Source organism: Oncorhynchus mykiss, chromosome 27, assembly GCF_013265735.2.
Source record: "Oncorhynchus mykiss isolate Arlee chromosome 27, USDA_OmykA_1.1, whole genome shotgun sequence".
Classification (NCBI taxonomy): domain Eukaryota; kingdom Metazoa; phylum Chordata; class Actinopteri; order Salmoniformes; family Salmonidae; genus Oncorhynchus; species Oncorhynchus mykiss.
The window spans coordinates 15870321-15896905 of NC_048591.1; the positions used below are offsets into that span (position 1 = coordinate 15870321).

The following is a 26585-nucleotide window of genomic DNA, read 5'->3' on the forward strand; positions in this document are numbered from 1 at the left end:
CTCGCATTAACATCTGCTAACCATGTGTATGTGACAAATCAATTTGATTTGATTTGAAGAGAGGGAGAAGAGAGAAGGGAGAAGGAAGACAAATGACAGGAAAGAGAGGGATTGCTGGAGAGAGCACAAAAAAGGGGAAGTGGGAGCTAAGCTTTATGGCCTTGAAAACAGTTTCTCCTCTAATCAACACTCCCTCCCCCTCTCTCTTGGTCTGTCTCTCTCTCTCTACTTCTCTCTCTCTCTCTTGCTCTCTCTCTCTTGGTCTCTCTCTCTTGGTCTCTCTATCTCTCTCTCTCTCTCTCTCTCTCTCTCTCTCTCTCTCTCTCTCTCTCTCTCTCTCTCTCTCTCTCTCTCTCTCTCTCTCAATTCAATTCAATTCGCTTTATTAGCATGACGTAACAATGTACATATTGCCAAAGCTTATTTTGGATATTTACAATATAAAAATAAATAAAAATTGTCAACGGGACAATAGTAACAACAATCACCAAATGTCAAAATAACCATACATTCAACAATAACAATAAGTATACAGTAGAGTACATGTGCAGGTTGATTGGTCTGTCAGACACTGTCCCTCATCTTATGGCAGGCAGCAATGTAGTGCGCTGCCAACCCACAGCTCTCTGCGTCCTCCCCGAACAGGACGGGTAGCCTATCCTCATCAGAGAGGTCTTTGAAACCTTGAATATGGGTTCCAAATTTGGGAAAATGACACTCTAATTGTTTTATATTTTTGACATTTTGTCAGGAAATGCAGCTCCGTCTCAGGTTCTGCTGTTATGCAGTGGTTGCACAGCCTTTCCTCTACAGCAGGGGTGTCAAAGTCAAATGGACGGAGGGCCAAATAAAAAAATCAGCTACAAGACGAGGGCCGGACTGTTCGAATGTTCATTGAAAAATTTTTAAATGACGCATATAGTCTAGTGAACCTAATTGAACCTACTGAAAACCTAACAAATATATTACAATATGATCAGATAAATAAAGCAATATTTTCTTATGGCTCTGTCAGTAATCTTTAATTTTCAACAGACACAAAAGACAAATTTCCTTTATATAAATATCCCCATAACATGAACATTAAATGAAAGAAACCGGTATTCAAGGCACCATCAGTAGACTATATTTTCTATTTTAGCAAAAGTGGGCTAAATTTACTTCAAAGAAAAAACAATAATAGCAATTTTCTATCATCCACTCAACTGAAATATTTTTAAAATATAATTGGATTGAAATACAAAAAAATAAAGTGCAAAAATCTATTAATCAAAAACAACACTTTGTTTAAGGAGAAGTAACATGCAGTGAAAACAAATATTAAATTTTAACTTTTAAACTTGAACTGAGTAAAAACTCTAAATATGTGATTGCACAGTAATGTTCACTTGTTTGAGGTTGAGGGTGATACTTGGTGGTGTCCCATCTTTTCCACAAGTTCATCAATGTTCGGGGTAAGGCTCTGAGCTGAAGAAATCCTCAGAATTGAGTGGAGGTGTTCAGCAGTAAGTCGACTTCTGTGTGATGTTTTGTTCAGGTTCATCAAAGAAAACAGTTGTTCACACAGGTATGTGCTGCCAAACATAGACAACGTTTGAGCAGCCTGGATGCGCAGCTGGGGCATTGTGCCGGGGAGGAAACGGGCGAACTCCGCAGCACCCACTGCCGCATATTTTGCCCTCAGTGCATCATTGCATTGGAGGTCAATCAACTCCATTTGGAGGTTTGGTGGTGAGCTTTCCACGTCAACAGCAAATGGGTTACCGAGCAGTTCCAACCTGCTTTTTTGTGCTTCAAAGTCAGCAAATCGGCGTCGAAAGTCAGCGGCAAGCATACCTATTTTATCAGCCAACTGTGTGCTCGGGAACGCACTGGTAGAGAGCTTCTCTTTCATGGTCTGGCAGCTGGGAAAGTGGCTCAAATTTTCTTTCCGCATCTGCGTCTCCCACAGAGTCAGTTTGGTTTTAAATGCCTTCACTGTACTGTACATATCAGAGATGACACGATCCCGACCCTGCAGCTGCAAGTTTATTGCATTCAGATGACTCGTAATGTCACACAGAAAAGCCATTTCACACAGAAACATTTCGTCTCGGAGTTGTGTTGTGTCTTTCCCTTTGCTGTCCAAGAACAGACAAATCTCCTCACGAAGCTCGAAACATCTTTGAAGCACCTTTCCCTGGCTTAGCCATCGCACCTCTGTGTGATAAGGCAAATCACCATGCTCCGTTTCTAACTCCGTCAGAAATGCCTTGAACTGGCGGTGATTCAAACCTTTGGCTCTGATAAAGTTAACTGTGCGCGTGATGATGCTCATTACATGCTCCATTTTCAAGGCTTTACCGCACAACGCTTCCTGGTGTATGATACAATGATAAGCTGTCAGCTCACCTGTCGCGTTTTCCTCTTGCATCTTTTCCCGTATCTTCGCCACCAGTCCGCTCCTGTGTCCACACATCGCAGGTGCTCCGTCGGTTGTCAAACCCACGAGTTTTTCCCAAGGCAGCTCCATCTCATTTACACATCTTGACACCTCTTCATACAAATCATGCCCCGTAGTTGTGCCATGCATAGGACGTAAAGCCAAAAACTCCTCTGTCACGCTTAGGTTGGAGTCCACTCCGCGGATGAAAATTGACAACTGGGCAATGTCAGAAATGTCGGTGCTCTCATCCACAGCCAAGGAATATGCAATAAAATCTTTTCCCTTTTTCACAAGCTGCTCTTTTAGATTGATGGACAACTGGTCTACTCTCTCGGCAATGGTGTTTCTGCTCAGACTCACATTTAAAAAGAGTTGCCTTTTTTCTGGGCAAACTTCGTCACAAACTTTAATCATGCAGTTTTTGATGAAATCCCCCTCCGTAAATGGCCGGGCTGATTTAGCGATCTCTTCTGCCAAAATAAAACTGGCCTTTTGTAGCCTTTGTTCCATGTCCATATTCTTGTTTTTGTCCGCGTGTTTCGTTTCATAATGTCGTCTCAGATTATACTCTTTCAGTACCGCCACACTTTCTCCACACAGAAGACACACAGGTTTTCCAGCTACCTTCGTGAACATATACTCCGACTCCCACCTTGTTTGAAACCCCCGGTTCTCAGTATCCACCTTCCGTTTTGCCATTTTTGATGGGTATCTGAAAGTTAATTTTACTGTGATGCTGACGACTGCTGTGCCAATAAATATTGAAATGAAGCAGCCTACTGCTCGGTGCGTCACCTTTGCATTGTGGGAAATGTAGTATTGGTGCGTGTAAAAGATCTGCGGGCTGCCGGCTTGCTGCGGGCCGGTTCTAATAATAAATCAAGATCATCCCAGGGGCCGTAAAAAACCTTCTTGCGGGCCGGATGTGGCCCGCGGGCCTTGACTCTGACATATGTGCTCTACAGGGAGCCAGGTTTTCCTGTGTCTACCCTTCTCAATGGCAAGGCTGTGCTCACTGAGCCTGTATTTTGTCAAGGTTTTTCTAAGGTTTTGATCACTAACCATTAGCCACGGTGTACTGTCGATTTAGGGCCAGATAGCACTGCATTTGGATGTTCTGGTGTCTCTCTCTCTTGGTCTCTCTCTCTTGGTCTCTCTCTCTCTCTGTTTCTCTCTCTTGGTCTCTCTCTCGGTCTCTCTCTTGGTCTCTCTGTCTTGGTCTCTCTCTCTCTCGGTCTCTCTCTCTTGGTCTCTCTCTTGGTCTCTCTGTCTTGGTCTCTCTCTCTTGGTCTCTCTCTCTTGGTCTCTCTCTCTCTCTCTCGGTCTGTCTGTCTCTCTCCCTTGGTCTGTCTCCCTTGGTCTCTCTCTCTCTCTCTCTTGGTCTCTCTCTCTCTCTCTCTTGGTCTCTCTCTCTCTCGCTCGCTCTCTCTCTCTGTCTGTCTCTCTCCCTTGGTCTGTCTCTCTTGGTCTCTCTCTCTCTCTCTCTCTTGGTCTCTCTCTCTCTTGGTCTCTCTCTCTTGGTCTCTCTCTCTTGGTCTCTCTCTCTCTCTCTCTCTCTCTCTCTCTCTCTCTCTCTCTCTCTCCTTCCTTGGTCGGTCTCTAAGTATACATCACTGATTCCCATTTTCCCTGGCCGTCTCTGTCGTTTCTCAGGGCTGGAGAGTTTTCTCCTCGAATGGCTTTCTACTTCATTACGCCTACACCAGGGACACACCAGACCAACAGCCCTACCTCACTCTGTGTGTGTGTGATGGTTTACTGAACCACAGGTCTAAGTAACACACATCCACTCCTAATGATCTCCACACTCCACTATGACATAAACCTGTCACCATCCTATTTAACTACACTCCATAGTAATGACAGTATGGCCTTATTAACTAGCTAACAAAGCAACTCTCGTCTCCAGGTGGCTGTAATGTTGAATAAAGATACTAAATGGCTGTATATATTCATAGTTAGGCTCTCGTCTCATAGCTGTAGAATCTTTAACACTGTTATGCTGCAGACACAAACACCACAGGTTTTATTGAAGACGGGTTTGCATTACACACACACACACACACACACACACACACACACACACACACACACACACACACACACACACGGCTGTAGATGTATAAGGGCTATAATAGATATAGTAGAATGGATCATTCTCTATTCTCTCTGGACACATGCCCTTCTAGAGAAGGACTTGCACTGTTAGAGGTTTCAACAAAATCTCATTTAGAAAGTCATACGTTCAGAAAAGTCCTTTATGTCCTGATGTATTTACATCTTCTCCCAGGTTGAGGCTCATTAGGGCTCCTGGGAGGGCTTCTAAGGTACTGCATCTCATTGCTTGAGTCATCACTACAGACACCCTGGTTTGAATCCAGGCTGTATCACAACCGGCTTTTATTTTTTTTATTTTTTTAAATTTTACCTTTATGTAACTAGGCAAGTCAGTTAAGAACAAATTCTTATTTTCAATGACGGCCTAGGAACAGTGGGTTAACTGCCTGTTCAGGGGCAGAACGACAGATTTGTACCTTGTCAGCTCGGGGGTTTGAACTTGCAACCTTCCGGTTACTAGTCCAATGCTCTAACCACTAGGCTACCCTGCGTTGACGGGTTTGGCCGGTGTAGGCCGCCATTGTAAATAATAATTTGTTCTTATTAACTGACTTGCCTAGACAAGTTCATATTTGGGCTAGAACGTTGGGCCAGTAACCGAAAGGTTGCTGGATCGAATCCTTGAGCTGTCAAGGTAAAAATATGTTGTTCTGCCCCTGAACAAGGCAGTTAACCCACTGTTCCCTGGGAGGCCGTCATTGTAAATAAGAATTTGTTCTTAACTGACTTGCCTAGTTACATAAAGGTTAAATAAAAACATTATATATGTGATCTCAGCAAAGTAACACAGCACACACTCTCTTTCATTAGACTGTGCCAGTGTTGGCTTTCGGCCTCTGCAGTTTCTCTCTGGCATGACACAGATGCTCACTCTGTTGCCTGGGCAACAAGGGACCTCTGGGTTGTGTGTGTCAGGGGTCTAATGGAGAGCAGAGCGGACACACACCAGCCTGTAGAAAACACCAGCTGTCGAGGGGACAGTAAGGTGCCAGGGGAAACAGGAGGGCACCCCGCTGGCAAGATGCCAGGTCCCTGATGTCTGCTGGGGTTAGTTAGGAAGTGCCTCCCAGAGGGACTGTAGAGTCAAACCATTCACACTCTTTATTATACCATTAAATGACCATTACCAACGTCCACAACCTCTAATGTCGCTTTAATATTGTCTAGTGTTACCCTGCCCTATAAAGTGTGTTTCTTCCCTGCTAAATGTGGGTCTGTCTGCGGGGATTACGCCTGCTCCATTTCCCCTCTCAGTATGCAGGGCTTCCTCTCTGTGTCTCCTCTCCTTTCCACTGTTACACTGGCTGTCATTAGCCTAGCCCACAGAGCGGAGAGAGAGAGAGAGAGAGAGAGAGAGAGAGAGAGAGAGAGAGAGAGAGAGAGAGAGAGAGAGAGAGAGAGAGAGAGAGAGAGAGAGAGAGAGAGAGAGAGAGAGAGAGAGAGAGAGAGAGAGAGAGAGAGAGAGAGAGAGAGAGAGAGAGAGAGAGAGAGAGAGAGAGAGAGAGAGAGAGAGAGAGAGAGAGAGAGAGAGAGAGAGAGAGAGAGAGAGAGAGAGAGAGAGAGAGAGAGAGAGAGAGAGAGAGAGAGAGAGAGAGAGAGAGAGAGAGAGAGAGAGAGAGAGAGAGAGAGAGAGAGAGAGAGAGAGAGAGAGAGAGAGAGAGCTCAGTCGGCCAACCTGCTCCATAGCAGGGTCATTCAGGGACAGACAACCCAGACACACAACCTCTCATTTATCACAAACACACACACACGTGCCAGGAGGAGACACAGAGCATCTGGCCTGTACTGGCTGGAGATAACAGAGTGAGACTGCCATCGGCTCCCAACCCTTGTCCTGCTCCACAGACACACACACACAGACACACACACACAGTGTGCTGCCAGGCTATGTCCCTGTGGTAGAGGAGAATGATGGCCGATGTGACAGAGATGGCAGAGATTTCACCGGCTGGCTCTGGCTCTGCAGCCTTGAGTCCCCCAGGGAGGAATGACTGGTAGAGGCTGCTTCAGGGCTGGTGTGTGTGTGTATGTGTGTGTGTAAGAGAGTGAGTGAGAGGTTGCATCAATGTGTGTGTTGGAGTTGAATGGGATGGCAGATGGTCTGCTGAATATTGTTTAAATATGTGTGTAAAACTTTAGGACACAACACATTTTGGCTCAGAGGTGATTCAGGCTGCTCACTCTACCTGTCTGAGTGTCTGTCTGTGCAGAAGTCACTCTCTTGCTGCCTCTGTGTGTGTGTGTGTGTGTGTGTGTGTGTGTGTGTGTGTGTGTGTGTGTGTGTGTGTGTGTGTGTGTGTGTGTGTGTGTGTGTGTGTGTGTTTACCAAGTGTTTACCATGGGCCAGAGTGTCCTTGTGGTTCCCTGGTGGCTGTGTGCTGGAGTTAGTTGAGTTCATTAGGAAAGCAAACACTGCTGATGAAGGTTTTCCGGTGCGGTTTTCCGCTTCTGGGCCAGTAGATGGACGAGCTGGGATCTGCTGCCAAAACACGTCAAGAAGCTCATCAAGTATTAAAGAGAGAGAGTAGAGATGGGAAGGAGGGAGGAATATGGGAGAATGACAGGAAAGGGGGTAGAGACAAAAGAGGGGCAGAAAGATTGAAATATGGAGTAAGGTCGAGAGAGGGAGACAGAAGGTGAAGAGGAGGAGAGATGGAGTTAAGGAGAGAGGGTCAGGTTTGGGAGAGGAGGAGAGATGGAGTTAAGGAGAGAGGTCAGGTTTGGGAGAGGAGAAGAGAAGAGATGGAGTTAAGGAGAGAGGGTCAGGTTTGGGAGAGGAGGAGAGATGGAGTTAAGGAGAGAGGGTCAGGTTTGGGAGAGGAGGAGAGATGGAGTTAAGGAGAGAGGGTCAGGTTTGGGAGAGGAGGAGAGATGGAGTTAAGGAGAGAGGGTCAGGTTTGGGAGAGGAGGAGAGATGGAGTTAAGGAGAGAGGGTCAGGTTTGGGAGAGGAGGAGAGATGGAGTTAAGGAGAGAGGGTCAGGTTTCGGAGAGGAGGAGAGATGGAGTTAAGGAGAGAGGGTCAGGTTTGGGAGAGGAGTGGAGAGAAAGTGAGCGAGTAGGTCACAGTGCGATGAGTGGTTTCCATCTGTCTGTCTTGGTGGTTAGTTTCAGGGACCTCTGTTTCATCAGAACTTTGCACACAAAGCCCCTCTCATCCCCTCTCACCCCTCACCTCTCTCTGGCCCCCTGGTTTGTTTCTGGGGTGTTTGGAGGAGGTGGAGACAGATTTACACCTTGTACAGTGGATAGATGAAGTCCATAACTCAGCCTAGTTCCATCTCTCCTTGCTCCCTCTCTCCCTCTATCCATCCATCCCTCCCTATTATTTTCCTTGGCTGGCGTGGGTCCAGTTTAATTTCTTCACAGCCACAGGGTCTAAGAAGGTAAGGAGAGGAGAGGTGAGGAGAGGAGATGAGAGATGAGGAGAGGAGAGATGAGAGGTTGTAGTGTAGCTAGCTGTCAATAGCTCTATTTCCTGTGTTATTGTATACAGCCCTGTGAGTTCAAGGTCCCGTCTCCATCAGCAGGTCTAAGCGGTGCTACCGCTCCTCTCCGGCCTCTATAGCTCACCATAAATCCACCAGCACTACCACACAATCAATGTTTCCTGCTTGGCAGTGCCAAAGCCCAAAATGAATATAGATTTTCTGCCCACACCGCTGCTAAATTATGCAAACCCCTGGTTTATTTCCCTCCTCCATTCTGGCAGGCGATACGGTTCCTCTCCTAACACCGGGCCGGGTGCTGCTGCGGAGAAGGGATGGATGGGAGCAGAGGGGGAGGAGGAGAGAAAAGTACTTTAGGAGAGAGAATAGAGTAGGTTTCTGTCTGAGTTTTGGACAAGGTCATTAACTAACTCACAGAAGAGAGAGCTCCAGCAGGTTTGTGAACAATGAATCTGTGTTTTAGTTTTACGGACCGTTACAGGATGTAAAGAGCTCAGTGAGTAGCCTGCTGACCTTGTTGGGTGCTTGATAATGCACACTGAGTATCAGGACATATTCTCACTTTCACTAACGCATACACACACATGCTCCCACACACAAAGTGGTCAGTAGATCCGGGGAATGCACGAATGGAAAGCACAAAGACAGCAATGTCTTTCCTACCTGTAGGTTCAGAACTGAACCTCTGAACATCACTTGTCCTTGTTGCGGTCTCACTAAGTTGTAGAGTGAGTAAGGCTTTGGGTGTGGCGTTGACAGGGCAAAATGAGTGTTGGAGTGTGTGTGTGTGTGTGTGTGTGTGTGTGTGTGTGTGTGTGTGTGTGTGTGTGTGTGTGTGTGTGTGTGTGTGTGTGTGTGTGTGTGTGTGTGTGTGTGTGTGTGTGTGTGTGTGTGTGTGTGTGTGTGTGTGTGTGTGTGTGTGTGTGTGTGCGTGCGTGCGAGAGACCTGAGCAAATATTCTGTCTGGGCTGAGCGGGGACAGGGCCATCAGTAACTCCCGGGGGAAATTGAAATGATCGGCTCGTTCAGTCGCAATCACACACCACCACACTCCTCCCTCCTCTTCCTCTCTATCTCTCTTTCGCTCTCTCTCCCCATCCTTCACTATCTCTGTCCCTTCGATATCTCCATCTATCTCCTTCTCCTCTCTCATTCAATCTATTTGCTCTCATTTTCTCTTAACTAGCTCTTCCTCTCATCGGAATGTCTCTCTCTCTGACAGAGCCCCCAGGTGACCTGTGTAAAACCTGTGTGAAAGCCTGTCTGAGAGTGTGGGTCAAGGTGTGTGTGTGTGTGTGTGTGTGTGTGTGTGTGTGTGTGTGTGTGTGTGTGTGTGTGTGTGTGTGTGTGTGTGTGTGTGTAGGCTGTCTGTCTGGGATGGTATTAGGGGGGATTTGGGGAGGCCAGGGTGACATTGATTCTAAGCGAAGTGGCGTTAGAGAGCAGGGTCTAACTGAATTCGTAGTCTAGCTGGGACATTTCTCATGCATGACACCATTAGAGTTAGTGTTGGACAGAGCAGGATGACGTCACCACTCGCCAAGCAGATTGGAGGACAGCTCAAACCCCAAACCTCATAGAATAATGTCTTCAGTAATCACATGTGAGAGAGAGAGAGAGAGAGAGAGATTCATCAAGTTCCACCTTGATTTCTCCAATTAGCCCTCTTGTTTTTCCCAGCATACAACAACTTCAACTGTGTGTGTGTGTGTGTGTGTGTGTGTGTGTGTGTGTGTGTGTGTGTCTAGGGTTTTTGTTTGTTGATCTGTTTCAAAGCTAAGATGAGACAGATGCTGTATGACAAAGAGTAGATACTGTTTTCCTCAGTACTCTTTATCCCCTGTGATGGTACGGAACAGAGGAACGTACTGTACGGTGTTGTAGATAATCTGTGATGATACGGGCCAGAGGAACGTACTGTTCGGTGTGGTAGATAATCTGTGATGGTACGGAACAGAGGAACGTACTGTACGGTGTGGTAGATAATCTGTGATGGTACGGAACAGAGGAACGTACTGTACGGTGTTGTAGATAATCTGTAATGGTACGGGACAGAGGAACGTACTGTACGGTGTTGTAGATAATCTGTGATGATACGGAACAGAGGAACGTACTGTACGGTGTTGTAGATAATCTGTGATGGTACGGGCCAGAGGAACGTACTGTAAGGTGTTGTAGATAATCTGTGATGGTACATAACAGAGGAACGTACTGTACGGTGTTGTAGATAATCTGTGATGATACGGGACAGAGGAACGTACTGTACGGTGTTGTAGATAATCTGTGATGATACGGAACAGAGGAACGTACTGTACGGTGTTGTAGATAATCTGTGATGATACGGAACAGAGGAACGTACTGTACGGTGTTGTAGATAATCTGTGATGGTACGGGCCAGAGGAACGTACTGTACGGTGTTGTAGATAATCTGTGATGGTACATAACAGAGGAACGTACTGTACGGTGTTGTAGATAATCTGTGATGATACGGGACAGAGGAACGTACTGTACGGTGTGGTAGATAATCTGTGATGATACGGGACAGAGGAACGTACTGTACGGTGTTGTAGATAATCTGTGATGATACGGAACAGAGGAACGTACTGTACGGTGTTGTAGATAATCTGTGATGATACGGAACAGAGGAACGTACTGTACGGTGTTGTAGATAATCTGTGATGGTACGGACCAGAGGAACGTACTGTGCGGTGTTGTAGATAATCTGTGATGGTACGGAACAGAGGAACGTACTGTACGGTGTTGTAGATAATCTGTAATGGTACGGGCCAGAGGAACGTACTGTACGGTGTTGTAGATAATCTGTGATGGTACATAACAGAGGAACGTACTGTACGGTGTTGTAGATAATCTGTGATGATACGGAACAGAGGAACGTACTGTACGGTGTGGTAGATAATCTGTAATGGTACGGGCCAGAGGAACGTACTGTACGGTGTGGTAGATAATCTGTGATGGTACGGAACAGAGGAACGTACTGTTCGGTGTTGTAGATAATCTGTGATGGTACGGGCCAGAGGAATGTACTGTACGGTGTTGTAGATAATCTGTGATGATACGGAACAGAGGAACGTACTGTACGGTGTGGTAGATAATCTGTGATGATACGGAACAGAGGAACGTACTGTACGGTGTTGTAGATAATCTGTGATGATACGGGACAGAGGAACGTACTGTACGGTGTTGTAGATAATCTGTGATGGTACGGAACAGAGGAACGTACTGTACGGTGTTGTAGATAATCTGTGATGATACGGGACAGAGGAACGTACTGTACGGTGTTGTAGATAATCTGTGATGGTACATAACAGAGGAACGTACTGTACGGTGTTGTAGATAATCTGTGATGGTACGGAACAGAGGAACGTACTGTTCGGTGTTGTAGATAATCTGTGATGGTACGGGCCAGAGGAACGTACTGTACGGTGTTGTAGATAATCTGTGATGGTACATAACAGAGGAACGTACTGTACGGTGTTGTAGATAATCTGTGATGGTACGGAACAGAGGAACGTACTGTTCGGTGTTGTAGATAATCTGTGATGGTACGGAACAGAGGAACGTACTGTTCGGTGTTGTAGATAATCTGTAATGGTACATAACAGAGGAACGTACTGTACGGTGTTGTAGATAATCTGTGATGGTACGGAACAGAGGAACGTACTGTACGGTGTTGTAGATAATCTGTGATGGTACATAACAGAGGAACGTACTGTACGGTGTTGTAGATAATCTGTGATGGTACGGAACAGAGGAACGTACTGTACGGTGTTGTAGATAATCTGTGATGGTACGGAACAGAGGAACGTACTGTACGGTGTTGTAGATAATCTGTAATGGTACGGAACAGAGGAACGTACTGTACGGTGTTGTAGATAATCTGTGATGGTACGGGCCAGAGGAACGTACTGTACGGTGTTGTAGATAATCTGTGATGATACGGAACAGAGGAACGTACTGTACGGTGTGGTAGATAATCTGTGATGGTACATAACAGAGGAACGTACTGTTCGGTGTTGTAGATAATCTGTGATGGTACGGAACAGAGGAACGTACTGTACGGTGTGGTAGATAATCTGTGATGGTACATAACAGAGGAACGTACTGTACGGTGTGGTAGATAATCTGTGATGATACGGAACAGAGGAACGTACTGTTCGGTGTTGTAGATAATCTGTGATGATACGGAACAGAGGAACGTACTGTACGGTGTTGTAGATAATCTGTGATGGTACGGGCCAGAGGAACGTACTGTACGGTGTTGTAGATAATCTGTGATGGTACGGGCCAGAGGAACGTACTGTTCGGTGTTGTAGATAATCTGTGATGATACGGAACAGAGGAACGTACTGTACGGTGTTGTAGATAATCTGTGATGGTACGGGCCAGAGGAACGTACTGTTCGGTGTTGTAGATAATCTGTGATGATACGGAACAGAGGAACGTACTGTACGGTGTTGTAGATAATCTGTGATGATACGGAACAGAGGAACGTACTGTACGGTGTTGTAGATAATCTGTGATGGTACGGAACAGAGGAACGTACTGTTCGGTGTTGTAGATAATCTGTGATGATACGGGACAGAGGAACGTACTGTACGGTGTTGTAGATAATCTGTGATGGTACGGAACAGAGGAACGTACTGTTCGGTGTTGTAGATAATCTGTGATGATACGGAACAGAGGAACGTACTGTTCGGTGTTGTAGATAATCTGTGATGGTACGGGACAGAGGAACGTACTGTACGGTGTTGTAGATAATCTGTAATGGTACGGGCCAGAGGAACGTACTGTTCGGTGTTGTAGATAATCTGTGATGATACGGGACAGAGGAACGTACTGTACGGTGTTGTAGATAATCTGTAATGGTACGGGCCAGAGGAACGTACTGTTCGGTGTTGTAGATAATCTGTGATGCAGGACATTATGAATGCTATGATACGATTTAAAAAACGCTTTGTGGGCACAAATTAGTTGCATGCGAATACATAGAAATGAAGCACTTTTATCTCATAAAATCAAAAGGATTACCTACACACACCACACACACACACACACACACACACACACACACACACACACACACACACACACACACACACATACACACATACACACACCTCCTGCTCCACCTCCCACCCACTCTGTACCCGGTTGTGGGCCCCTGGGTCCTCTAGAGATTCTGCTCCAGTTTAATTCCACTTGTAATCGAATTAGTCTGATCACTTATGCAGAGGCAAGTCAGCCCTTATTACAGGGAATTATTAAAGCTAGAGAGGGTTGTGGATTTAAAACATCCTTTTATTCAGCTCTCCTCAGCATGTTGACGTCAGTGGGGTTGATCCATCACAGGGTAGACTTCAGGAAACCATGTTTCTGGAGTCAAGCCCATCCTCAGCAGTGGGTTCTGATCAACCAGACTACAGAGCCCTTTCTGTTATGTGGTGTCATGAATGTTAAACACCAAAGTCGACTTCCTGGAGGATCCATTTACCCCCCTTACCCCACCCCAACCCCCTGTCTCCTCTGACTGCTCCATGCTGCCTCTGGGTCGCTCTCCTTCTCTCTGTTTCTGGGCCAAACACAGCTGAATGCTGACTGGCAAAATCAGCAGAGAACTTCCACAGCTAACTTTACTAACTTCACAGGGAAACATCTAACCTCTCCAAGATACCGCCCTTACTACCTCCCTACAGGGGTACCAGTGCTGAGCTGAATGGATCACACTCAACACACACAGCACACTCAACACACACAGGCACACCCAAAAGGTAGAGAAGATGGAGATGAGAAAATAGGGTTTGTTTTCTGTCTGTCTGAGAGATTGTTGTTCTAATCTCTTTCTTTCTGTCTGTCTTTATCTCTCTCTGGCTATCCATCTCGCTCTCTTTCTCTCTCTTTCTCTATCTCATAGGAGGAACTGAAGAGCCTCCAGACTGGCCTGAAGCATGTCAATGATGAAAGTGTTCAACTGCAGAGGTACTGTAGGTTGGCGCATACACACACACATGCACATACGCACATACACACATACACACATATACACGCACATACGCACATACACACACACACACACACACACACACATACACACATACACACATGTGTGCTTTAAAACTCAATTTCCCAGCAGTGGGGACCAGGGCATCTCTGTATAATTACTGATAACCCCGACACTGGTACTGGAATGATTAGAACTCAGCGCTGTGTACTTGTAGTCTTTATTCTCTCTCACCCTCCCTCCCTGCTTCTCTCTCTCTCCCTCTCTCACTCTTTCTCTCTCTCTCAGTCACCAGCTGACTACAGACCTTGAGAACAACTTCAACATGCCCCCAATGAAGACCAAGGTGTTGATGTGAGTGTTTGTCTGTGTGCGTGCGTGCGTGTGTGAACATGTGTGTGTGAACGTGTGTGTTTCACTCTTGGCTGTGTGTGTATGTTTCCTAGTATCCAGCGCGCTTGGCGTGACTTCCTCCAGAGACAGGAATTGATGGAGAAGAGGAGCCCCTCCCCTCCCTCCCTCTCCTCCTCTGACAAGATGAGCACGTCCATCAGCATGACCACTCTATCAGATGGCATCACCCCTGTAAGTCCCACCCCTCTATCTTTGCTCTGAGTACAGCAGGTGAACTGTCTATGTTATTGTGTAGGGTACACTTTACTAAGGCAAACACATGGTGTGGGTCAGATGGAATGGTGTGTTCTTTTTCAATACATTTTCAATACTAGCCCTAAGGATGTGGTGTGCCGGTGTATTACATGTCTTGTCCAGCAGAGGGCGGTGTCCCTGAGCTCATTTCCTCCTGCCAGATGCAGGCTCACTTACAGGCACTTGAGGGAGGGATCAGCTGGGTAAATAATAAGATGGCGAGTGAGAGAGGTACTCTTGAGTGTCAATGTATTGTCATAGTAATCTCCAAGTCATCATCCAGGTTAAGCCTGAGGTCAAGCTGTGGGCTCAATGCTGCAGAGAGAAATAGGATTGTTCTCAAGGACTCACCTTGATAAATGAAGGTTAAATGGATGGTATCAACAGTGGCCTGTTACACCCACAGTGGTGATTTCCAGTTAGTCTCCTCTCTATCCCCCCCTCTCACTCCCCCTCTCTGTCCTCCTCTCTATCCCCCCTCTCACTCCCCCTCTCTGTCCTCCTCTCTATCTCCCCCTCTCACTCCCCCTCTCTGTCCTCCTCTCTATCCCCCCTCTCACTCCCCCTCTCTGTCCTCCTCTCTATCTCCCCCTCTCACTCCCCCTCTCTGTCCTCCTCTCTATCCCCCCTCTCACTCCCCCTCTCTGTCCTCCTCTCTATCCCCCCTCTCACTCCCCCTCTCTGTCCTCCTCTCTATCCCCCCTCTCTGTCCTCCTCTCTGTCCTCCTCTCTATCCCCCCTCTCTGTCCTCCTCTCTATCCCCCCTCTCTGTCCTCCTCTCTATCCCCCCTCTCTGTCCTCCTCTCTATCCTCCCTCTCTGTCCTCCTCTCTATCCCCCCTCTCTGTCCTCCTCTCTGTCCTCCTCTCTATCCCCCCTCTCTGTCCTCCTCTCTATCCCCCCTCTCTGTCCTCCTCTCTATCCCCCCTCTCTGTCCTCCTCTCTATCCCCCCTCTCTGTCCTCCTCTCTATCCTCCCTCTCACTCCTTCTCACTGTAGCTTCTGTGGTTCAGATGATGATGTCAGCAGATGACTGCCGTTAAGAGTGAGAGGGTTGGGGAGAGACATCAATACATGGTATTAGTGTTTCACACACACACACACACACACACACACACACACACACACACACACACACACACACACACACACACACACACACACACACACGCACACCTGCCACACCTGTCTGTTCTGTCTTCCCCCTTACTCACACAGACACAGATAAACATACTTTGTGTTGAACATCCTGTGGGACCTAACAGAACTGCTGAGCTCAGTGACTCAGAGATGCTGAAACTGTCTGATGATCATCAGAGAGAGAGGGGGGTGAAATAAAAGAGAGATGGGGGCCCTTTATGATCCCGGGGTAAACTATATAAACGCATATAAACATGTAAAGTGTTGGTCCCATGTTTCATGAGCTGAAATAGAAGATCCAAGAAATGTTCTACTCGCACAAAAATGTGCAGTTAGTTTACATCCCTGTTAGTGAGCATTTCTCCTTTGCCAAGATAACCCATCCACCTGACAGGTGTGGCATATCAAGAAGCTGATTAAACAGCATGATCATTACACAGGTGCACCTTGTGCATGGGACAATAAAAGGCCACTCTAAATGTGCAGTTTAGTCACACAGCACAATGCCACTGCGTGCAGTTGGCATGCTGACTGCAGAAATGTCCAGCAGAGCTGCTGTCAGAGAACTGAATGTTGATGTCTCTACGGTAAGCTACCTCCAATGTCGTTTTAGTGTCGTTTTAGCGCACTCCTTTAACATCTCTCCTTTAACGTCTCTCTTTTAACATCTCTCCTTTAACGTCTTTCCTCCCTCTCGCCCTCCTTTAACGTCTCTCCTCCCTCTCGACCTCCTTTAACGTCTCTCCTCCCTCTCGCCCTCCTTTAACATCTCTCCTTTAACGTCTCTCCTCCCTCTTGCCTTACTTTAACGTCTCTCCTTTAATGTCTCTCATTTAACGTCCCTCCTTTAACGTCTCTCCTCCCTCTCGCCTTACTTTAACGTCTCTCCTTTAACGTCTCTCCTTTAACGTCTCTCCTTTAACGTCTCTCCTTTAACGTCCCTCCTTTAACGTCTCTCCTCCCTCTCGCCTTACTTTAACGTCTCTCCTTTAACGTCTCTCCTTTAACATCTCTCCTTTAACATCTCTCCTTTAACGTCTCTGCTTTAACGTCTCTCCTTTAACATCTCTCCTTTAACGTCTCTCCTCCCTCTCGACCTCCTTTAACGTCTCTCCTCCCTCTCGCCCTCCTTTAACATCTCTCCTTTAACATCTCTCCTCCCACTCGCCCTCCTTTAACATCTCTCCTTTAACGTCTCTCCTCCATCTCGCCTTACTTTAACGTCTCTCCTTTAACGTCTCTCCTTTAACGTCCCTCCTTTAACGTCTCTCCTCCCTCTCGCCTTACTTTAACGTCTCTCCTCCCTCTCGCCTTACTTTAACGTCTCTCCTTTAACGTCTCTCCTTTAACGTCTCTCCTTTAACGTCTCTCCTTTAACGTCTCTCCTCCATCTCGCCTTACTTTAACGTCTCTCCTTTAACGTCTCTCCTTTAACGTCCCTCCTTTAACGTCTCTCCTCCCTCTCGCCTTACTTTAACGTCTCTCCTCCCTCTCGCCTTACTTTAACGTCTCTCCTTTAACTTCTCTCCTTTAACATCTCTCCTTTAACATCTCTCCTTTAACGTCTCTCCTTTAACGTCTCTCCTTTAACATCTCTCCTTTAACGTCTCTCCTCCCTCTCGCCCTCCTTTAACGTCTCTCCTCCCTCTCGCCTTCCTTTAACGTCTCTCCTTTAACGTCACTCCTCCCTCTCGCCTTCCTTTAACATCTCTCCGTTAACATCTCTCCGTTAACGTCTCTCCTTTAACGTCTCTCCTTTAACGTCTCTCCTCCCTCTCGCCTTCCTTTAACATCTCTCCTTTAACATCTCTCCTTTAACGTCTCTCCTTTAACGTCTCTCCTTTAACATCTCTTCTCCCTCTCACCTTACTTAAACGTCTCTCCTTTAACGTCTCTCCTTTAACGTCTCTCCTACCTCTCGCTTTACTTTAAGGTCTCTCCTTTAACATCTCTCCTCCCTCTCGCCTTCCTTTAACATCTCTCCTTTAACATCTCTCCTTTAACGTCTCTCCTTTAACATCTCTCCTTTAACGTCTCTCCTTTAACATCTCTCCTTTAACGTCTCTCCTTTAACATCCCTCCTTTAACGTCTCTCCTTTAATGTCTCCTTTAACATCTCTCCTTTAACGTCTCTCCTTTAACATCTCTCCTTTAACATCTCTCCTTTAACATCTCTCCTTTAACACCTCTCCTTTAACATCTCTCCTTTAACGTCTCTCCTTTAACGTCTCTCCTTTAACATCGCTCCTTTACCGTCTCTCCTTTAACGTCTCTCCATGAACATCTCTCCTTTAACGTCTCTGCTTTAACATCTCTCCTTCAACGTCTCTCCTTTAACGTCTCTCCTTTAACATCTCTCCTTTAATGTCTCTCCTTTAAAATATCTCCTTTAACGTCTCTCTTTTAACGTCTCTCCTTTAACGTCTCTCCTTTAACATCTCTCCTTTAACGTCTCTCCTTTAACATCTCTCCTTTAACGTCTCTCCTCCCTCTCGCCCTCCTTTAACGTCTCTCCTTTAACGTCTCTCCTTCAACGTCTCTCCTTTAACGTCTCTCCTTTAACGTCTCTCCTTTAACGTCTCTCCTTTAACATCTCTCCTTTAACGTCTCTCCTTTAACGTCTCTCCTTTAACATCTCTCCTTTAACGTCTTTCCTCCCTCTCGCCCTCCTTTAACGTCTCTCCTCCCTCTCGCCTTCCTTTAACGTCTCTCCTTTAACGTCTCTCCTCCCTCTCGCCTTCCTTTAACGTCTCTCCTTTAACGTCTCTCCTCCCTCTCGCCTTCCTTTAACGTCTCTCCTTTAACGTCTCTCCTTTAACATCTCTCCTTTAACGCCTTACTTTAACGTCTCTCCTTTAACGTCTCTCCTTTAACATCTCTCCTTTAACGTCTCTCCTTTAACATCTCTCCTTTAACGTCTCTCCTTTAACGTCTCTCCTTTAACGTCTCTCCTTTAACATCTCTCCTTTAACATCTCTCCTTTAACGTCTCTCCTTTAACATCTCTCCTCCCTCTCGCTTTACTTTAGCATCTCTCCTTTAACGTCTCTCCTTTAACGTCTCTCCTTTAACGTCTCTCTTTTAACGTCTCTCCTTTAACATCTCTCCTTTAACGTCTCTCTTTTAACGTCTCTCCTTTAACGTCTCTCCTTTAACGTCTCTCCTTTAACGTCTCTCCTTTAACATCCCTCCTTTAACGTCTCTCCTTTAACGTCTCTCCTTTAACATCTCTCCTTTAACGTCTCTCCTCCCTCTCGCCTTCCTTTAACATCTCTCCTTTAACGTCTCTCCTTTAACGTCTCTCTTTTAACGTCTCTCCTTTAACGTCTCTCTTTTAACGTCTCTCCTTTAACGTCTCTCCTTTAACGTCTCTCTTTTAACGTCTCTCCTTTAACGTCTCTCCTTTAACGTCTCTCCTTTAACGTCTCTCTTTTAACATCTCTCCTTTAACATCTCTCCTTTAACGTCTCTCCTTTAACATCTCTCCTTTATAGTGATGCAGTGGTGAAAGTGACAATGCTCCCCTGTTGACATTTCTAATTAGTCCGTTTCTGTCGACCCAGTCATATGTTCCATGTCCAGGGCCGTTTTTTACACACACACACACACACACACACACACACACACACACACACACACACACACACACACACACACACACACAGTGGAAGAAGTCATATTTTCATGGGACACAGTGACTGGGAGGCCATTTCCATCCACACTGATTGAATTTGTAACCTTTGTGCCAGGGATATCAGTCTCTGACAAAAGGCTGCATGTGTCTGTCAATGTGGGACCACCGCACATGATGGTGAGGGGGGGGGGGGGGGGGCTCTATGTGTATGTAGTAGTACACTGGAATTTTCCATCTCCTTGAGTCTGTAGAAAGTGACAGGTCTGTGATGTACTTAAGGTTACGGTTGTATAGTTATGTGTGTTAGAATTCATTCAGATATACTGCAAAGTCACCATAGTGACACTGTGAAATACCACATTAGACGTTCTCCTACTGTATTCCGCACATAATGACCACATAACTCCTGCAGTGTTGCCCATTTCCTTTCCAAGCCCAGAGGTAGAAATGATAGTTTTCATTAAAAGAGAACATAACAAAACTCTGGCTTTTATGCCCCATTATGAATCAGCAGCCTTCTATTTGTATTGTTTTTACTGCATCAAAACACAGCACACGCACGCACGCACGCACGCACACACACACACACTGTTTATTGGAATGGGAGATTAGTGGTAGCCAGCTGTGTTGGGGGTTTGGCTGAATTGCTAGTTAACTCACAGTGACTTGAAAAGTTCTGTAATAGAAACATTATCACTGAATATAATAGACAGTAATCTATTCTGAAATATAATCTCAATTCATGAAAAATGTGACAGTTCCCTGTTTTTCTGCCAAAGACTATCAGCGCTCTGTCTGTCGCTGTCCACTGCCTGGTTGCTGCTCTGTGAAGAGGTGCAGTTACAGAGACTGACCACTAGAGAGAGGTGTTGCACCACAGTCGCTCCTAATGCTATAGAGGTCCTCTGACGGACAAAACACTAGAGTATTTCTAAAATCAGATCATAAATGATGTATTATGGAGATCTTTATTAAGAACCTGCAACAAGTTTGAGTTGGTGCAATTAGAGTAGTGAATAGAAGGTTGTGAGTGGTGTGTGGGCTGGAGCCTGGTGCTGAAGGGCACAGGGGACATGCCAGTCCATCTGCCCTGCTGAAGTGCAGTGGGACTGGGCTACAACAGAGCATCACTGGCCCCCTTACCACCAGCTGCAATGGTTCTCCCTCTCCTCCCTGTCTATCACTCCCTCCATCTGCTCTCTCCTCACCCTCTCTTTCCAAATCCCCACCTCTACTTCCTTTCACATCTCATCCTTAAATCCTCTCCCTCCCCTATTTCCCTCCCTCACACTCATAATTTCCTCTTCTTCCAGCAGGACAGCCCACAGAAGTGTTTTCCTCCTCGTCTCAGTTCTCTTCTGTCTCCTGCTGGATTATCTCTGTGTGACTCTCTCACACATCTGTCCTAACCAGGTCACTGCCAGACTGCAGCTGTGTGTGTGCACGTTCATGCATGTGTGTGTGTGTGCGCATATCCGTGTGTGTGTGTGCAGCACACAGCAGGTGAGTGGAACCAGCAGTGTTATCATTTAGCCCTATATTTAGCAGGTAATGTTATGCATGGAGAAGAGCAGAAGAGAAACACACAGAGCTGCAGCCTCACATAACCTACTGGTTACCATAGAAATGAATTAAGATCTTGTACCAGCAAAGAGCCTCAACTCTACAATATCAGCCACTTTTTCACTGTTCACAGTAAACAGAGCCATAGAGATGTTTAAGCTCTGGCTAAACAGTGTTCTTCCCACTTCAATTCAGCGGAATTAGCAGCCCATTGTGACATTATCCAGCATATTCCATTTATCGTCCTTCCATGGATTCACGTGAAGGTCAAGTGATGAACTGCACATTATGGATAACAGAGCTCCAGCCATTACAGCTAGCCTTGGTTCCTTTAGTCAACTCATTGTTTTGCCTTGGCTGCAACGTAGCTTTTTGGAATAGACACAGCCAGGCAAAAACACAGTAGAAAACAGCTCACTTTATGACATCATTGATGGACAGACGTGGGTTCTCTGTGTTGTTCTATGGAGACGGCTGGGTCCCTCCATTTTACACAGCCCCTCAGGTCCCACTCTGTTAAGCAGTCTCAAATTGACTCTAAATGTGACATGGCGAGGTTGGACCCAGGTGCAGAGACGAGACCAGACGAGGAATCAGCGGTTAATTAAGGATAAACATAATACTTCACTGAGAAGCAGTGTCCAAAGGATCAACAGCAACACTGGGAAAAACAACCAACACTCTCAAAAAGTCACTCAGGAAACAAACACACACGGCACATAATTCAAGCTTCAGCAAAGGACAACAGAAAACATACCTCTTTTAACAGGGAAATCATAATGAGTAAATAGGACACACCTGGGTGTTGTTAAGGTCTCTAGGACGGTCTCTGCTGCCCTCTGGTGACAGGTGGAACCATGACACTAAATGATCATCATAGTTGACCTTTGTGTCTTTACATAGTAGTTGATCATCCTCTACAGCTTTAGCCTATCCATGTAATAACATGGAGGACTAGGATGAGGTCAGGCATTATATTTCAAATGTTGTCTTAAAATGTTTGAATTAATGATTGACTTTGAAATATGTAGATTTGAGGAAAATGTGTATTTTTAGCTCTGCGCTGCTGTTCCGATTAATGATACAAAGCCCCAAAGCCCCACCCCCTATGTAGAATACCACCTAATACATCAATGGGTATGTATGGCAATTATGCTAATACAGCATACGGTTATGTAAATGATTCTCCGCCCCCCCCCACTACTAATTGTGACACGCCTGCCAATCCTTGATTGACAGAATAATTATTGTTCTTTTCACCTCTCAGCACTCAGGAACAATCCTTTTTTTTACACCAAATACTAACAGACACATATATGACCAACAACTTCCAGATGCACACAAACAACGACCAGATCTCATCTGCCCAGACCTGCATGCTTACATCCTATGTGCCTGCGTTATGGTTTGCCACATGGCCTTAAATTGTAACCATGAGTTTTTCTCCGTCACCCATTCTATTTCAATATTTCAATCATAAATCATTTGATTTTTCCATTGTGTTGATGATGGCGGATTGATTGATTTCCAAGTTTAAAAAAGGCATTACACATTTTTTTCAGGAACAATCTAACCCCAGAAATATAATTTATAGAACAGACAACCATTTCTATTCCATTGCAATTCCATTTGAGTCATAGTAGCAGAATGACTGAATTAATATGTATACATTTGATTACTGCTCTATACATGAAAGCACTGTGGTTTCTGGTCTGTCTGTGTGGCTTTCTGTCTCTGGCTGTGTGAAGGACGTGTGTTCGTATGACCCCAGTGTAATGGGAGAGGGACAGACAGGTCTGTCTCTGGCTGTGTGAAGGACATGTGTTCGTATGACCCCAGTGTAATGGGAGAGGGACAGACAGGTCTATCTCTGGCTGTGTGAAGGACGTGTGTTCGTATGACCCCAGTGTAATGGGAGAGGGACAGACAGGTCTGTCTCTGGCTGTGTGAAGGACGTGTGTTCGTATGACCCCAGTGTAATGGGAGAGGGACAGACAGGTCTATCTCTGGCTGTGTGAAGGACGTGTGTTCGTATGACCCCAGTGTAATGGGAGAGGGACAGACAGGTCTGTCTCTGGCTGTGTGAAGGACGTGTGTTCGTATGACCCCAGTGTAATGGGAGAGGGACAGACAGGTCTGTCTCTGGCTGTGTGAAGGACGTGTGTTCGTATGACCCCAGTGTAATGGGAGAGGGACAGACAGGTCTGTCTCTGGCTGTGTGAAGGACGTGTGTTCGTATGACCCCAGTGTAATGGGAGAGGGACAGACAGGTCTGTCTCTGGCTGTGTGAAGGACGTGTGTTCGTATGACTCCAGTGTAATGGGAGAGGGACAGACAGGTCTGTCTCTGGCTGTGTGAAGGACGTGTGTTCATATGACCCCAGTGTAATGGGAGAGGGACAGACAGGTCTGTCTCTGGCTGTGTGAAGAACGTGTGTTCGTATGACCCCAGTGTAATGGGAGAGGGACAGACAGGTCTGCCTCTGGCTGTGTGAAGGACATGTGTTCGTATGACCCCAGTGTAATGGGAGAGGGACAGACAGGTCTGTCTCTGGCTGTGTGAAGAACGTGTGTTCGTATGACCCCAGTGTAATGGGAGAGGGACAGACAGGTCTGCCTCTGGCTGTGTGAAGGACATGTGTTCGTATGACCCCAGTGTAATGGGAGAGGGACAGACAGGTCTGTCTCTGGCTGTGTGAAGAACGTGTGTTCGTATGACCCCAGTGTAATGGGAGAGGGACAGACAGGTCTGTCTCTGGCTGTGTGAAGGACATGTGTTCATATGACCCCAGTGTAATGGGAGAGGGACAGACAGGTCTGTCTCTGGCTGTGTGAAGAACGTGTGTTCGTATGACCCCAGTGTAATGGGAGAGGGACAGACAGGTCTGCCTCTGGCTGTGTGAAGGACATGTGTTCGTATGACCCCAGTGTAATGGGAGAGGGACAGACAGGTCTGTCTCTGGCTGTGTGAAGAACGTGTGTTCGTATGACCCCAGTGTAATGGGAGAGGGACAGACAGGTCTGTCTCTGGCTGTGTGAAGGACATGTGTCCATATGACCCCAGTGTAATGGGAGAGGGAGAGACAGGTCTGTCTCTGGCTGTGTGAAGAACGTGTGTTCGTATGACCCCAGTGTAATGGGAGAGGGACAGACAGGTCTGTCTCTGCTAATCACCTGCCGCAGACAGCTATGACACACACATTGTTACTCTTTCGATAGGTCTGACACTCTGAGGTGTGTAACACAGTATGTTATGTGTGATGTGTCACATTAGTGGCAGATTGTGTGCTACATACTCTGGTATGAATGCGTGACGTCGTATCTCAATGTACTGCCTTTCTTAGACCACTAGGGGTCACTGTTCTGCTGCGGTGGTTACCATGCAGGATATCGTCCTGTTGGATTACTTTGAACATGTATCCGTCATCCTTCCTTCTTCGCTTCCTTTTCACTGATATCTGGATAGGTTTAACATAATTGGTCAATTGAAGGTTTTCACAACACCAATATTGTCAGTTAAGATGGATCTATGTAGTAATCTAGTGAAGGAAGGCCCTCTCTCTCTCTCTGTCTCTGATAAGGCCAGGTTAGAGGCCTCTCCATTTAACAGGCAAGATAATTAACTCTTATCATCCGTTTTCTAATTAAAGGAGTTAAAAGAACACTCCTTTATTTTCCTATTTTTCATCTCCCTCCGCTTCTATATGCCCACCATTCCACTGCTCTCTCTCTCTCTCTCTCTCTCTCTCTCTCTCTCTCCACCTCTGCCCTACCCCCACCCCCACCTCTCTCTCTCTCTCTCTCTCTCTCTCCACCTCTGCCCCACCCTCACCCCCACCTCTCTCTCTCTCTCTCTCTCTCTCTCTCTCCACCTCTGCCCCACCCCCACCTCTCTCTCTCTCTCTCTCTCTCCACCTCTGCCCCACCCCCACCCCCACCTCTCTCTCTCTCTCTCCACCTCTGCCCCACCCCCACACCCACCTCTCTCTCTCTCTCTCTCCACCTCTGCCCCATCCCCACCCCCACCTCTCTCTCTCTCTCTCTCTCTCCACCTCTGCCCCACCCCAACCTCTCTATCTCCTTCTCTCTTTGAGCCTTTTCATTTCATGACAGTTGGATAAAATATTTAGATGTTTCAGGATTGCATCAGACTTTTGAATAAGGTGCTGGCTTTTTCCATGTATTTCTCTCCTTCACCCCCACTCCCCCTACCCCATCTCTCTCTTTTACCCCACACACACACTTTACCCAGCAACAAGCACTAATTGATCATTCATTTCTGAGGACTGAGGACCAGTGTATATAAAGATCAGCAGATTGATACAGTTATGAATAGACCTGGCGCTGGGATTTATTGATCGGGGCTTGACTGAGGTCGTCAAGTCGAACTTAGCCACACACCACAACTGAGGAGTGTTGCATTCCAGCAATGCTCCCAGAATGATGCATGATAGTGTTTGTTTTAGTCAGTTAAGAACAAATTCTTATTTACAATGACGGCCTACCCTAGCCAAACTATCTCCTAATCTGAACAACGCTGGGCCAAATGTGCGTCACCCTATGGAACTCCCGATCACAGCCAGTTGTGATACAGCCCAGGATCAAACCAGGGTCTGTAGTGACGCCTCTAGCACAGAGATACACTGCCTTGGACCCCTGCGCCACTCAGGAAGTTTGTGTGGTTATATGTTGGGTAAGGAGATGGTTGTCTCCAAGATGAGGACTGCTCTCTGGTGAAGTATGTTTTGCTGATCACTGATACCCATACTGCTGAAATGATCACCAGTCCTATATAGGAAAAGCTCTCGATGTTAGGAACACTATAATAAAACCATCATCATAAAAACTCAGTCAGTCAGTCTGTCTGTCTGAGATCCACTCACTGGACTCAGCAGACAGGAAGTCTGGAGACGATGGACAGGATATGAGGGTGAATACCTTTAGCCACTATACTCATTGTATGACTTATTCACAAGATCTCATAGTTTCCCTTCAGAATTCAATGTATTATGGATGAATGTCTATTTTTGATGCATTAACTCCACGTGGTTACAGGGTTAGTTCTGCGTGGTTACATGGGTAATTCTGTGTGTTTACAGGGTTAATTCCACGTGGTTACAGGGTTAGTTCTGTGTGGTTACAGGGTTAATTCCACGTGGTTACAGGATTAATTCTGCATGGTTACAGGGTTCATTCTGGGTGCTTACAGGATTAGTTCTGCGTGGTTACAGGGTTAATTCTGCATGGTTACAGGGTTAATTCCGCACGGTTACATGGTTAATTCTGCGTGGTTACAGGGTTAATTCTGCGTGGTTACAGGATTAATTCTGCGTGGTTACAGGGTTAATTCTGCATGGTTACAGGGTTAATTCTGCGTGGTTACAGGATTAATTCTGCGTGGTTACAGGGTTAATTCTGCATGGTTACAGGGTTAATTCTGCGTGGTTACAGGGTTAATTCTGCGTGGTTACAGGATTAATTCTGCGTGGTTACAGGGTTAATTCTGCATGGTTACAGGGTTAATTCCGCATGGTTACATGGTTAATTCTGCGTGGTTACAGAGTTAATTCTGCGTGGTTACAGGATTAATTCTG

At 46.2% G+C, this 26585-nt stretch overlaps 1 protein-coding gene across 1 annotated transcript in view; it reads left to right on the forward strand.

The window, feature by feature from the left end:
• LOC110507626 (schwannomin-interacting protein 1) overlaps nucleotides 1-26585 on the forward strand; it is a 355356-nt gene that overhangs the window by 94116 nt on the left and 234655 nt on the right. The window contains exons 6-8 of the mRNA XM_036965812.1: nucleotides 13923-13987; nucleotides 14298-14363; nucleotides 14456-14594. Coding sequence (XP_036821707.1) covers nucleotides 13923-13987; nucleotides 14298-14363; nucleotides 14456-14594 — 270 coding nt within the window. The remainder of the gene's footprint in view (nucleotides 1-13922; nucleotides 13988-14297; nucleotides 14364-14455; nucleotides 14595-26585) is intronic.